This window comes from Entelurus aequoreus, linkage group LG12 (genome assembly GCF_033978785.1).
Source record: "Entelurus aequoreus isolate RoL-2023_Sb linkage group LG12, RoL_Eaeq_v1.1, whole genome shotgun sequence".
In the NCBI taxonomy this organism is placed as follows: Eukaryota; Metazoa; Chordata; class Actinopteri; order Syngnathiformes; family Syngnathidae; genus Entelurus; species Entelurus aequoreus.
In genome coordinates this window covers 41,606,930-41,623,037 of record NC_084742.1, presented here as the reverse complement: position 1 = coordinate 41,623,037, position 16,108 = coordinate 41,606,930, and the positions used below count along the sequence as shown (strand labels likewise).

Below are 16,108 nucleotides of genomic sequence, written 5' to 3'. Positions count from 1 at the left end.
AGTGAGAAACACAGAGAGAGAGAGAGAGAGATGAGTGTGCATATAGCTTAGAGATATTCGGCTTACTGTACAGGAACAGGTCGCTACGTTCTGGCCCGGAACGCAGGTTTGCACTGGCTTAAGAAGGCAAGGAAGCTCATCAGCGACAGGTGTGTAGAGTGCTGATTGAGCCGATTGAATGCAGCCGCCTACTGCACACGGAGTAGCACGTGCCGGCACAGATGATTGCGCACAACCTTGGGAGGTATTTCTGAAGTAATTCAGAAACATATCCAAAAATCAGCACCTCCAAGTCCGAGTCCATGGTTCTCGCCCGGAAAAGGGTGGAGTGCCATCTCCGGGTTGGGGAGGAGACCCTGCCCCAAGTGGAGGAGTTCAAGTACCTCGGAGTCTTGTTCACGAGTGAGGGAAGAGTTGATCGTGAGATCGACAGGCGGATCGGTGCGGCGTCTTCAGTAATGCGGACGCTGTATCGATCCGTTGTGGTGAAGAAGGAGCTGAGCCGGAAGGCAAAGCTCTCAATTTACCGGTCGATCTACGTTCCCATCCTCACGTATGGTCATGAGCTTTGGGTTATGACCGAAAGGACAAGATCACGGGTACAAGCGGCCGAAATGAGTTTCCTCCGCCGAGTGGCGGGGCTCTCCCTTAGAGATAAGGTGAGAAGCTCTGCCACCTGGGAGGAGCTGAAAGTAAAGCCGCTGCTCCTCCACATCGAGAGGAGCCAGATGAGGTGGTTCGAGCATCCGACCGGTAGGAAGCCATGGGGAAGACTATGTCTCCCGGCTGGCCTGGGAACGCCTCGGGATTCCCCCGGGAAAAGCTGGATGGAGTGGCTGGGGAGAGGGAAGTCTGGGCTTCCCTGCTTAGGCTGCTTCCCCCGCGACCGACCTTGGATAAGCGGAAGAAGATGGATGGATGGATGGATTCTACTTTACCATACCGTATCATTTATGAAAAAAACAATAATTCACTCTTTTTTAAACCTGTTACTGTTGCTTTCCTGAAAAAAATAAATCATCAAATATGTAAAAGTATATAGTTTGCAAGGTTTTTTGTTTTTCTAATCAAAAAAACATTAAAGCAGTTTACACCAAAATATTGGAGTTTTATGTTTTGCATTTTGTTACCCTTACCGCACCCAAGTGGCCTTAAAAGCGTGATTATACCATCGCCTTACACCCCTTCTATATCATTATATCATTATGTTGTGCAGGTGTACCTAATGAAGTGCTGCAGCACACGAATTCATCCATAATTCAAAGTCCTTAATGACACGAGCCGGAGTGGTTGGGAAATCAAGCGCACCTCTTAAGAAGACGGCGGAGATTACTCCAAATGCGCTTATTAGAGCGGGGAACAAAGTGGAAATGAACAAGCACTCAGGGGCCAGAGACATAACGGACATGGCATTTTCCGTAAAAGCGTAACAATCCAGGGACGTGGCAAAAGGAGCACTTTGTGATTTATTTTCCTACCCTGTCACCAAGACAACAGCTTGTCAAGCAAAGTGGATTGGACTTTAAATACCAGCACACACGCACTTACTTCCGTTCCCGCTCTTACGCTGCACACAGCTGGTTACAGCCAGAGATGATGACTGTTCAGCCGTGGCTATTAGTGGTTTATTCTCGCCGGGGAAAAGGACTTTATTTTAAAGTCCTGCGGCGAGAAGTCATGTTTCAGTTTTAAAAAAGTGCCTAAATTGTTTATTTTGACACAGAAACAGCAAAAAAAGAGGTTGTGCAAGAGTGAAAAAGCATCCTTCTGTGTCTCAGATCCCTTTCTTTGTTTTTTTTTTTTATATATTTTTTTTATTGGAGCCACATCCGCTCCTTCACAGGCATCACGCACGGTTGGCGGAGGAATTAGCATATTCATGAGAGGAATACATTGGAAACTTTGGGGCGACGGCGGGTGGTGTGCCGTTTGTTTTTCTCAGTGTGAGCGTGTTTGTTGCAGAACAACAAAAAGAAGGAGAGAGAGAGAAAAGAAACAGATGGCACGGTGACTTTGAAAGTCCAAAATTAGGTATGTTTGCATGAACTTCATGCTCATTGGATATGTAATGTGCACAGTCAGACGCTAGTGAGAGGATTTGGAGCAAGGGTTGTGTAAAGTGGCATCCGTTTGAAAGTACACACCTCAGAAGTAGAGCACAGAGCGGCCTCTACCAGTGATGTTCCAGTCCAGTCTGTGGTAGGGCTGGGCGACATATCGCGTTTGTAAGATATATCGATATAAACAAGATATGAATTAAGAAAACATCGTAATAACGATATATAATTTATTCCACCTTAAAATGACCAAACACCGCTGAGGACCCTTCTACAAGGTTATCCAGGGTAAATCCCACCTAACCTTATCCTTGTCCACACACACACACAATGGTCGTTTAAGACCCCCTCGCCCCCTCCGTCCGCCAGTGCAACGCAACCTAGGGCGCATGCGCGGAAAACGCGCATACTCATAGTCACCTCCAGTGTTGCTTTGTGTGCAAGTTCTTAAATTAAGTTGAACTTATCTGAACGATATCCAGTGTTGTGGTATTTCAATTAACTGGAATCCAGAGCACCGTGGGGCCCTGTTGTAGTGAATCACACCTGAACCATCATAAATTAATCAAATCTTTAAAGGCCTACTGAAATGATTTTTTTTTATTTAAACGGGGATAGCAGATCCATTCTATGTGTCGTACTTGATCATTTCGCGATATTGCCATATTTTTGCTGAAAGGATTTAGTAGAGAACATCGACGATAAAGTTTGCAACTTTTGGCCGCTGATAAAAAAAAGCCTGGCCTGTACCGGAAGTAGCGTGACGTCACAGGTTGAAAGGCTCCTCACATTTCCCCATTGTTTATACCAGCAGCGATAGCGATTCGGACCGAGAAAGCGACGATTACCCCATTAATTTGAGCGAGGATGAAAGATTTGTGGATGAGGAACGTGAGAGTGAAGGACTAGAGTGCAGTGCAGGACATATCTTTTTTCGCTCTGACCGTAACTTAGGTAGAACATGGCTCATTGGATTCCACACTTTCTCCTTTTTCTATTGTAGATCACGGATTTGTATTTTAAACCACCTCGGATACTATATCCTCTTGAAAAAGAGTCGAGAACGTGAAATGGACATTCACAGTGACTTTTATCTCCATGACAATACATCGGCGAAGCACTTTAGCTACGGAGCAAACGTGATAGCATTGGGCTTAACTGCAGATATAGACAAAATAAATAAAAGCCTGACTGGAAGGATAGACAGAAAATCAACAATACTACTATCAGGAGACACCGAACCAAACACTGGACCTGTAACCACACGGTTAATGCTTTCCAGCCTGGCAAAGCTTAACAATGCTGTTGCTAACGACGCCATTGAAGCTAACTTAGCAATGGGACCTCACAGAGCTATGCTAAAAACATTAGCTATCCACCTACGCCAGCCAGCCCTCATCTGCTCATCAACACCCGTGCTCACCTGCGTTCCAGCGATCGACGGAGCGACGAAGGACTTCACCCGATCATCGATGCGAGGCTAAATAATCATTTGTTTCAAAGGTTATTCGGCTTAATGTAGACATAGCCTTATTTATTGTGTTCTTTGATTCTGCCCCGCTCCTCACTCACTCTCATGGGCTACTAACTCCCTCCCCTTCCTCTTTCCAAGACGTACTTGCATGCAATATGTTTCAAAAGAGCTGGCACAAGTGGCAAAAAAGACAGAAAGTTGAGGAATGCTCATCAAACACTTATTTGGAACATTCCACAGGTGAACAGGCTAATTGGGAACAGGTGGGTGCCATGATTGGGTATAAAAGCAGCTTCCATGAAATGCTCAGTCATTCACAAACAAGGATGGGCGATGGTCACAAGTATGTGAACAAATGCGTGAGCAAATTGTTTAAGAACAACATTTCTCAACGAGCTATTACAAGGAATTTCTGGATTTCACCACCTAAGGTCTGTAATATCATCAAAAGGTTCAGAGAATCTGGAGAGATCACTGCACGTAACATTGGATGCCCTTGACCTTGGATCCCTCAGGCGGTACTGCATTAAAAACAAGACATCAGTGTGTAAAGAATATCACCACATGGGCTCAGGAACACTTCAGAAAACCACTGTCAGTAACTACAGTTTGTCACTACATCTGTAAGTGCAAGGTAAAACTCTACTATGCAAAGCAAAAGCCATTTATCAACAACACCCAGAAACGCCGCCGGCTTCGCTGGGCCCGAGCTCATCTAAGATGGACTGATGCAAAGTGTTCTGTGATCTGACGAGTCCACATTTCAAATTGTTTTTGGAAACTGTGGACGTTGTGTCCTCTGGAACAAAGAGGAAAAGAACCATCAAGATTGTTCTAGACGCAAAGTTGAAAAGCCAGCATCTGTGATGGTATGGGGGTGTATTAGTGCCCAAGGCATGGGTAACTTACACATCTGGGAAGGCACCATTAATGCTGAAATGCACATACAGGTTTTGGAGCAACATATGTTGCCTTTCAGGCAACATCCTTTTCATGGACGCCCCTGCTTATTTCAGCAAGACAATGCCAAGCCACATTCTGCATGTGTTACAACAACGTGGCTTCATAGTAAAAGAGTGTGAGTACTAGACTGGCCTGCCTGTAGTCCAGACCTGTCTCCCATTGAAAATGTGTGGCACATTATGAAGCCTAAAACACCACAACGGAGACCCCCAACTGTTGAACAACTTAAGCTGTACATCAAGCAAGAATGGGAAAAAATTCCACCTGAAAAGCTTAAAAAATGTGTCTCCTCAGTTCCCAAACTTTTACTGAGTGTTGTTAAAAGGAAAGGCCATGTAACACAGTGGTAAAAATGCCTCTGTGCCAAATTTTTTGCAGTGTGTTGCTGCCATTAAATTCTAAGTTAATGATTATTTGCAAAAAAAAATTAAATTTCTCAGTTCAAACATTAAGTATCTTGTCTTTGCAGTCTATTCAATTGAATATAAGTTTAAAAGGATTTGCAAATCATTGTATTCTGTTTTTATTTACGAATTACACAACGTGCCAACTTCACTGGTTTTGGGTTTTGTAACTTGCTTGATTCGTCCTCGGCTAAGTCTGTTTCACTCCAGTCCTTTAGGTGGCAGTAAAGCACATTACAAAGTGGATGCCAGCATTTTTTTCTGCTGGGCCTCACCAGTTTCTGCAAATAAGTATAAACATTTTAAATAAATTCCATCCATCCATCCATCCATCCATCAATTTTTACAGCTTGTCCCTCAAATTACATGAAATAAAATACAATAAAATATGAATAAAAACTAACAAAAACATTACAATTAATCTGATTGTCGCTAAACTAATGATCTCTCTGGTGCCAAACCAAATTTTGACGAAGTTTTGTGAACATTTTTTTAGGCATGATCTACAAAACATAACCTCGATTTGTGCGTAAAAAACAAAACAATACGCTAAGCCCCTGCTTATCATAGCTTAATTTACGTAAAAAAAAACATAGTTTTTGCTGTTATTACTCTTTTTTGGTTTTTTTTTATTACAGATGTACTTACTTTAGGGCAGGGGTGTCCAAAGTTTTTCCACTGAGGGCCGTAAATTGAAAAATTAAAGCATGCGGGGGGCCATTTTGATATTTTTCATTTTCAAACCATAACAAAATATATAGATTTTTTTTTTTTACCTTTAGGGCTCCTGGGGACCATAAAGGGTCTCAGTCATTAAAATGGTAAAAATAAGTCAAATTATTAGGTTTTTTAAAATTATTTAACACTTACAGTACATTTCTATATCAACTTCAGGTTGATATGAAGTAAAAAAAAAAAAAGGTTTTATGCCTTTTTTGTCAAAGACAACTTTGTTTTTTGTAGTAAAACTGAAATATGCAGTATTTAGTAATTAGAACCATAAAATATCACTAATGCAGGACACCATTGATTTTAATTCACTATTATTTTTTGAGTAATCACAGTGTAAAGATAAATACAATCCCACTAAATATAGTTGGGATCCAAAAGATGCCCCACTCATAAAGTGATACATTTTTATTAGTTTAAAAAAAAAACTTTCAGCACTTAAGTTACGAGATCAACTTCAGATATATCTGTCGATTTTGCGTTTAAACTATTATTTTGTTTGTTTTATGGTCTTTTGTCAAATAAAACTTTGATGTTTTTATATGGCAACCACACAATATATGCAATATTTTTTCCACATAAAACATTTTAAAGTAAAGTTTTTAAAGTAATTGGAGCCTTAAAAATAATTAATTATAACATTGATTTTTTTGTAATTTTTTTTTTTTTTGAGCAATGGCAAAAAAACTAAAAATGACATGCATGCATGACAGCTTTGGGTCAATATTGCAACTTTTTCTCGTTAGATTTCACCTCATTCCACCTTTTTAAAATGTTTTTTTAAATTTGTGCAATAGCATTTCCAGAATGTGTGGCGGGCCGGTAAGCAATTAGCTGCGGGCTGCAAATGGCCCCCGGGCCGCACTTTGGACACCCCTGCTTTAGGGAGTCCAGGCGATGCAATCTGATGTTTTTTTGATGCTGTTTTACAGACATGGTGCGTTGCTGGTGCACACTGGAAGGCGGCTTCTTGAGTTACTATGAGAGCGTGCACAGTGTGTCGGCGGTCGGCAGGGTGGCTGTCGCCGACGTGGTCAGCCTGGCGATCAGTAGTGCAGAGACCATGACTGTAGCTGGGTAAGAACACACATACACTATATTTCCAAAAGTATTTGGCCGCCTCAGTGATTTCCAGCGTGGAACTGTCATAGGATGCCACCTGTGCAACAAATCCAATCGTGAAATTTCCTCGCTCCTAAATATTCCAAAGTCAACTGTCGGCTTTAATATAAGAAAATGGACAGCAACTCAGCCACCAAGTGGTAGGCCACGTAAACTGACAGAGGGGGGTCAGCGGGTGCTGAAGCGCATAGTGCAAAGAGGTCGCCCACTTTCTGCACAGTCAGTTGCTACAGAGCTCCAAACTACATGTGACCTTCCAATTAGCCCACGGACAGCACGCAGAGAGCTTCATGGAATGGGTTTCCATGGCCGAGCAACTGCATCTAAGCCATACATCACCAAGTCCAATGCAAACGTCGGATGCAGTGGTGTAAAGCACGTCGCCACTGGACTCTAGAGCAGTGGAGACGCCTTCTCTGGAGTGATGAATCACGCTTTTCCATCTGGCAATCTGATGGACGAGTCTGGGTTTGGAGGTTGCCAGGAGAACGCTACATTTCGGACTGCATTGTACCGAGTGTGAAATTTGGTTAAGGAGGAATTATGGTGTGGGGTTGTTTTTCAGGAGTTGGGCTTGGACCCTTAGTTTCAGTGAAAGGAACTTTGAATGCTCCAGGATACCAACAATTGTTTGACAATTCCATGCTCCCAACCTTGTGGGAACAGTTTGGAGCGGGCCCCTTCCTCTTCCAACATGACTGTGCACCAGTGCACAAAGCAAGGTCCATAAAGACATGGATGACAGAGTCTGGTGTGGATGAATTTGACTGGCCTGCACAGAGTCCTGACCTGAACCCGATAGAACACCTTTGGGATGAATTAGAACGGAGACTGAGAGCCAGGCCTTCTCGACCAACATGTGTGTGACCTCACCAATGCGCTTTTGGAAGAATGGTGGAAAATTCCTATAAACACACTCCGCAACCTTGTGGACAGCCTTCCCAGAAGAGTTGAAGCTGTAATAGCTGTAAAGCAGGGGTGTCCAAAGTGCGGCCCGGGGGCCATTTGTGGCCCGCAGGTCATTTTTTAACGGCCCCACGGCACATTTTAAAAATACGATTGAAAAAAATTAAAAACATGATAAGTGGTATACAAGAGCAAACAGGTGAAATGCGACAAGAAAATGTTGCAATGTTTACTCTAATAACACAAAGCTGCCATGCAGGCTGTTTATTTCTTTTAAAAATAATAATGAATCAAAATCAATGTCATTATGAAATGTTGACCTATTCACATTTGAGATATTTTTGGGGAAAATGTTGCATATTTTGTGTTTGCCATATAAAAAACTGAGCTGTTTTTTTTAAAGGGCCTAAAACGAACGAACGAAAAACATAGACAACAATAAAACGTATAATTGACGGATAGATCTGAAGTTGATCTCGAGATTTTTGTGTTAAAAGTAAACAGTAAAAAAAAAAATATATATATATTTTTTAACACTATAATTATTTGGATCCCCAATAATTTTAGTGTGATTTGTTTTTAAGTGTCATTGCTCAAAAAATAATAATGAATTAAAATCAATGTTGTTATGCTCCAATTAGTATATAATCTAAAATATTCAACTTAAAAATTTTATTGTGTGAAAATATTGCATATTTTGTATTTTTTCCACAAAAAAACAGGGTTTTCTTTGACAACAAGAGCATACAACTTAATTCTTTAAAACCGTTATATTGACAGATAGACATGATGTTGATCTAGAGATTTAAAACTTGAATAATAATAAAAATAATAATACTGAATAATGACACATTTTTTATATTTTTTTTTTACCAAAACCCTTTGGGGTTCCCGGGATCAAGCCTGAGTGGAGGCCTAAATGTATATTTTTTATACATATATTGTATTGGTTTTTAAAATAAAAAATATCAAAATGGCCCCAGCTTGCTTTGATTTTTCAGAATACGGCCCTCAGTGGAAAAAGTTTGGACACCCCTGGTGTAAAAGGTGGACCAACATCATATTGAACCCTATGGGTTAGGAATGGGATGGCACTTCAAGTTCATATGTGAGTCATGGCAGGTGGCCAAATACTTTTGGCAATATAGTGTAATAATGATTTCAATTGTATTGATGAGGATGATGATGATACAAATAATCCAACATTTGCATTTTGTTCCTCGCTAAACTTAGACCTTCTCCCACATTTAAATGTTTATTTCCAGAGCTGCTTATGCAGCTTTTAAACATTTATTTTCATTTATTGGACTGCAGCACAATTGACTGCCCGTGTAAATGATGCATTACCGAGCATGAAATTCAAGTAAACACAGTCTTCGGTGTCATTTTTCTCCCTACAAACGCGTGTCGCATTTGCATACTTCTCACTCGCACATGATTCACTTTAACGTTGACCTATCAGTGCGTTTACGAGCGCCGTATTTCCTGTTTACTTTGGCAAACGGCGCCGAAGCTAAAAGTGCGCCGCCAAACACCCCAGTCGCCTTGCCGTTCAGTTTGAAAGTTGCTTCGCGGCGCAAACTTTTTAATTACGTCTCCTGGAAGTGTCGCAGTAGCCCAAAAGAAGAACACAAGAGACGTCTCCGGCCTTTCCCGTTCACCCTTCATCAGTATGTGCAATAATGGGGTTTGATTAAAACGTCAGGCAGCCACCTTAATGACGAGGACAGCTGCTTTATTTATTTCTGGATGTTCATCTGGCCCAGCTCAAAGTAGGACTCCGCTAATGATGTAAAGTTACCACAGGTTATAACGCTAACACGGCTTAAACACATTAAAAGTGACACGTGCCATTTGGAGCCAACATGGCCGTCACAGGTCACAGCGTCACCCCGCCAAGGCTATTATTTCTCTTTACGAGCTTCACTCCCCCGTACTTCCCCCCCGCTATGCTTATCGTGCCGTGAGAGTTGGTCCTCTGCTCATGAATATTAACGTATGCAGATGACACACTCCCAGCGGCGGCCTATCGGCGTGGTGCAGAAAGGCGTCCATTAAACACAGCGTTTGGGTCATTTTAGCGCAGCAGAGGACACTGAATTAAAGCAAACCCTCTATGAATATTACAAATCCACTTCAGAGCCACGTGTGCATAGGAAGCATGTCGACCGCTGATAACTTTGCAGACTCTTCCCTTTTTTTGTCCCGCCTCAGTAGCTGCCTTTTTTTTTCTTTTCTTTTTTTATATAAAGCAGAGCCTTTGTAACCTTCAAACTCTTGAAAACCTTGGAAATCAAACCTCTCTGTTGCACTTTTTTTTATTTTTTTTTTACATTCCAGGAGCTGTATGGCAAGTGATTTTTTTATTCAGTGACAAAAAGGTTTTGACATAATAGGCAACGTATTGGAACACCACGCTGAAAACCTGCAATTGACACAACAATAAATAACAGAAATCAAGATATTTTTTTCTTACCAGGTTAAAGGCCTACTGAAATGATTTTTTTTTATTTAAACGGGGATAGCAGATCCATTCTATGTGTCATACTTGATCATTTCGCGATATTGCCATATTTTTGCTGAAAGGATTTAGTAGAGAACATCGACGATAAAGTTCGCAACTTTTGGTCGCTGATAAAAAAGCCTTGCCCCTACCGTAAGTAGAGTGACGTCGCAGGTTGAAGGGCTCCTCACATTTCCCCATTGTTTACACCAGCAGCGAGAGCGATTCGGACCGAGAAAGCGACAATTACCCCATTAATTTGAGCCAAGATGAAAGATTCGTGGATGAGGAACGTGAGAGTGAAGGACTAGAGTGCAGTGCAGGACGCATATTTTTTCGCTCTGACCGTAACTTACGTACAAGATGGCTCATTGGATTCCACACTTTCTCCTTTTTCTATTGTGGATCACGGATTTGTATTTCAAACCACCTCGGATAATATATCCTCTTGAAAATGAGAGTCGAGAACGCGAAATGGACGTTCACAGTGACTTTTATCTCCACGACAATACATCGGCGAAGCACTTTAGCTACGGAGCTAACGTGATAGCATCGTGCTTAAATGCAGATAGAAACAACATTAATAAATCCCTGACTGGAAGGATAGACAGAAAATCAACAATACTATTAAACCATGGACATGTAAATACACGGTTAATGCTTTCCAGCTTGGCGAAGCTTAACAATTCTGTTGCTAACGACGCCATTGAAGCTAACTTAGCAAGGGGACCTCACAGAGCTGTGATAAAAACATTAGCGCTCCACCTACGCCAGCCAGCCCTCATCTGCTCATCAACACCCGTGCTCACCTGCGTTCCAGCGATCGACGGAAGAACGAAGGACTTCACCCGATCATCGATGCGGTCGGCGGCTAGCGTCGGATAGCGCGTCTGCTATCCAAGTCAAAGTCCTCCTGGTTGTGTTGCTGCAGCCAGCCGCTAATACACCGATCCCACCTACAACTTTCTTTTTTGCAGTCTTCATTGTTCATTAAACAAATTGCAAAAGATTCACCAACACAGATGTCCAGAATACTGTGGAATTTTGAGATGAAAACAGAGCTTTTTTGTATTGGATTCACTGGTGTCCGAATACTTCTGTTTAACTATTGACGTCACGCGCATACGTCATCATACAAAGACGTTTTCAACCGGAAGTTTAGGAGGAAATTTAAAATTGCACTTTATAAGTTAACCCGGCCGTATTGGCATGTGTTGCAATGTTAAGATTTCATCATTGATATATAAACTATCAGACTGCGTGGTCGGTAGTAGTGGGTTTCAGTGGGCCTTTAATCGTAGATGCGTCTGGTGTAGAAGGCTCTTTAATGCCTCTGCCCTGGCTCCCTTTGGCTTGCCTTTGACACAAAATTTCAATAAAAAATGTCCATTTAATTTTAATTAATTATATTTTATTTACCGTATTTTCCGGACTATAAGGCCTATAAGGCCTAATGTACAGAATAATTCTGGTTTTGCTTACCGACTTCGAAGCTATTTTATTTGGTACAACTACTGGTCACACTTATCATTATAAGTGTGACCAGTAGTTATTGATGATACTAAAGTTGTTCAGTATGTTCACTATGTTATTTAATGACAAAATTGTTGTTAAATTGCAATAAGAAACATATGTTTCATGTATCATAACATTGTATGTTAAAATATAGACAAAAACTGGTGTTCCCTAATATTAGAAAAGTGTCAAAATACCTTTTGGCACCTGTACCAGTACCAAAATATTGATATCAGGACAACCCTAGTTAGAACTAGAGATGTCCGATAATGGCTTTTTGCCGATATCCGATATTCCGATATTGACCAAACCCTTAATTACCGATACCGATATCAACCGATACCAATATATACAGTCGTGGAATTGACACATTATTATGCCTAATTTGGACAACTAGGTATGGTGAAGATAAGGTCCTTTTGAAAAAAATAAATTAAAGTAAAATAAGATAAATACATTTAAAAACATTTCTTGAATAAATAAAGTGAAACAATATAAAAACAGTTACATAGAAACTAGTAATTAATGAAAATGAGTAAAATTAACTGTTAAAGGTTAGTACTATTAGTGGACCAGCAGCACGCACAATCATGTGTGCTTACGGACTGTATCCCTTGCAGACTGTATTGATATATATTGATATATAATGTAGGAACCAGAATATTAATAACAGAAAGAAACAACCCTTTTGTGTGAATGAGTGTACATATATATTAATAAAAAATAAATTAAAAAACCCGATACCGATAATAAAAAAAAACGATACCGATAATTTCCGACATTACATTCTAAAGCATTTATCGTCCGATAATATCGGCAGGTCGATATTATCGGACATCTCTAGTTAGAACCATACTTGCCAATCCTCCCGAATTTTCCGGGAGACTCCCGAATTTCAGTGCCTCTCCCGAACATCTCCCGGGACAACCATTCCCCCGAATTTGTCCCGATTTCCAGCCGGACAACAATTTTGGGGGCGTGCCTTAAAGGCACTGCCTTTAACGTCCTCTCTCACCTGAAAAGGAGACCATTATATATGTCTCTGTTATCCATAGGTTCATCTATAACCCATAACACGGTGGCCGAATGAATATAGTCACTCATGAACGGTCAGAGAAGCACAAGGCGGCGGCAACGTAGCACCGGTCACAGCCCAGTATTATGGGCCACCTTGCTAAATGGAGACCTGAGGGTGTAACATATGCCGAGACAAGGATGGCTATGTTGATAGCTGCAAGAAACATCTCGTTCTCATTTGCGGATGTTTTCAACAAATCCGTGAAGGATATGTTCCCGGATTCAGAGATCGCTCGCCAGTACTCAAATGGCAGATTAAAGGCTAATCAAATAGTGAAAGGTAAGTGTTATTTTTTTTTTAAGTAAGCAGCAAGTACAGTACAGTTTTCATTACTGTGTACTGTACTATATATATATATATATATATAAGAAATACTTGAATTTCAGTGAATTCTAGCTATAAATATACTCCTCCCCCCTTAGCCCCGCCCCCCGGCTCCGCCCCCAATCTCCTGAATTCGGAGGTTTTAAGGTTGCAAGTATGGTTAGAACTATACCCCACTTTGTATGAAAAATGGCAACAGCAGAGGATGCATGTGCGAGCCAGTCTGGCCGACAACAAGGGGATAGATAAAAAGAAGGAATTTATTGACGACAGTGTTGTACTACAATGGCAGACTCGCACAAAGCTCTTCGGATAAACCTTTACCATATATGGAGATATCCGCTGACTTGTTTGGAGGAAGTATGAAGGAAGGCAAGATTGTTTTATGAATATCTCCGTCATGCCTCCATGGATTTGATTTCAAATTTCCGGGACTTATGCAGATTCCAAACACACACACAGCATACCAACAGGTAAGAAAAGTTGGTTTTGCATAGTATGTCCCCTTTAAGTCACCCAGCAGCTACAACATTGTAAAATGACATTGCTGAATAAACAATATGTCTGTTTTTATTTCTGAAAGTCCACACATGTTAACACATGTATGAGGGAGGATTTGCTGTCCATTGTTTGTCTTTACTGCGCGTTTGGCTTCTTACTTGCAGCCATTTGTACGGAACTGTGCCATTTTGCGCGCACATTTCAAATGTGCTAAATCAGCGGTCACAAAGTGTTTCAGTCCTGATAAATTACATCGCGAGTGCTAAATAATTATATTGGCATCTCCTCTTCCCAGTATTGTGGGCAGTCTAATGATCAATTAATATTGTGCATATCAGTGTTGGGTTAGTTACTGAAAACCAGTAACTAGTTACAGTTACTAGTTACTTTATTTCAAAAGTAACTCAGTTACTAACTCAGTTACTTACACCAAAAAGTAATGCGTTACTGTGAAAAGTAACTATTAAGTTTTTTTTAAAGCTCCCATTAATTAGCCTTCATTTCAGTACTGTTATTGCACTGGAGAATAATACAATCTGTTGATCAACTTGACATGCATTTTTATCTTCCTTTTAACATAATTAATGAAAAACAGTGCAACATAAAAAGGCATTTCTCCTTTCTTTAAACTTGGACCAATGACCATTAATAAAAAAAACAACTTAAAGTGCAACCTAAGAAAGCACATCATCTTCCTTGAAACATAGGTAGTGAAATAAAGCCTGGCATCTGGAGTGATGCTGCTGTCTTCCACACTTGGAGCCATGGATTGTACAATCCTTATTTTCAGTGGCAGGATCATTGAAGTTTCAGTGCTCAGTAGAAATGTAACAGTTTTGAGGGGTTTAAGCACCTGGAGGACCTCCTCTGACACTCTCACCTCATCATCAGACAGGTTGATGATGTATTTGACATTTGTCTTCAGGGTCTTGTGGGTCAATGCAGAGTATATAGCTGCCTGCTGCTCCAACATATCATAAGTGGAGTTCCACCTCGTTGGGACATCATGTACGAGCTTATGAGTAGGCAGCTTTAGCATTTCTTGCTTTGTCTTAAGCACATGAGCAGCTGTTGTGCTTGGGTGGAAGTAGGAAACCTCCTTCCTGATCCTCCCAAGGAGGCGCTCCATCCTATTGACTGCGATGTGATGCCAAATTCACTACATGTGCAAAGCACCTATCTGTGGTCCCAGTTCTGCCTCATTCACTGCAATTATTTGATTTTTGGCATTATCACTTGTGACTGGGATATCTTTATCTTCCATTCCTCCACTGCGTGTGTCAGTACCTGCGCAAGGTGACTCTCGTAGAGGGGGCGTGTCTTATCATCTCCCAGTCTGCTGTGATGAAGTGAGCGCTTATCGTCACATAGTTCCCTTGGACGTCCACCCGTCTGTCATGGGCGCAACAGATGATGCTCGGATAGTTAATCCACAACTTTTTTCTTCTCCTGGTCATAAAGATCTGGCACAAACTTATCGCTGAAGTGGGTGCGCGACGGGATGTCGTAACGTGGCTCAAGCACGTTCAGCATGTGTTTAAAGGCCAACTGAAATGAGATTTTCTTATTTAAACGGGGATAGCAGGTCCATTCTATGTGTCATACTTGATCATTTCGCGATATTGCCATATTTTTGCTGAAAGGATTTAGTAGAGAACATCGACGATAAAGTTCGCAACTTTTGGTCACTGATAAAAAAGCCTTGCCTGTACCGGAAGTAGCGTGACGTCACAGGTTGTGGAGCTCCTCACATCTGCACATTGTTTACAATCATGGCTCCCAGCAGCGAGAGCGATTCGGACCGAGAAAGCGACAATTTCCCCATTAATTTGAGCGAGGATGAAAGATTTGTGGATGAGGAAAGTGAAAGTGAAGGACTAGAGGGCAGTGGAAGCGATTCAGATAGGGAAGATGCTGTGAGAGGCGGGTGGGACCTGATATTCAGCTGGGAATGACTAAAACAGTAAATAAACACAAGACATATATATACTCTATTAGCCACAACACAACCAAGTTTATATTTAATATGCCACAAATTAATCCTGCGTAACAAACACCTCCCCCCTCCCGTCCATATAACCCACCAATACAAATCAAACACCCGCACAACACACTCAATCCCACAGCCCAAAGTACCGTTCACCTCCGCAAAGTTCATACAGCACATATATTTCCCCAAAGTTACATACGTGACATGCACATAACAGCACGCACGTACGGGCAAGCGATCAAATGTTTGGAAGCCGCAGCTGCGTACTCACGGTAGCGCGTATCCAACTCAAAGTCCTCCTGGTAAGAGTCTCTGTTGTCCCAGTTCTCCACAGGCCAATGGTAAAGCTTGACTGTCTTATTTCAGGAATGTAAACAATGAAACACCGGCTACGTGTTTGTGTTGCTTCAGCCGGCCGCCAATACACCGCTTCCCACCTAAAGCTTTCTTCTTTGCTATCTCCATTGTTCATTAAACAAATTGCAAAAGATTCACCAACACAGATGTCTAGAATACTGTGGAATTTTGCGATGCAAACAGAC

At 41.3% G+C, this 16,108-nt stretch overlaps 1 protein-coding gene across 3 annotated transcripts in view; it reads left to right on the top strand.

Annotated features, from left to right (window-relative positions):
• Nucleotides 1-16,108, top strand: part of arap2 (ArfGAP with RhoGAP domain, ankyrin repeat and PH domain 2) — a 275,757-nt gene that overhangs the window by 186,401 nt on the left and 73,248 nt on the right. For all 3 annotated transcript variants that reach the window (XM_062065971.1, XM_062065972.1, XM_062065973.1), the window contains one exon: nucleotides 6,560-6,704. In XM_062065971.1, the coding sequence (XP_061921955.1) occupies nucleotides 6,560-6,704 (145 nt within the window). The remainder of the gene's footprint in view (nucleotides 1-6,559; nucleotides 6,705-16,108) is intronic.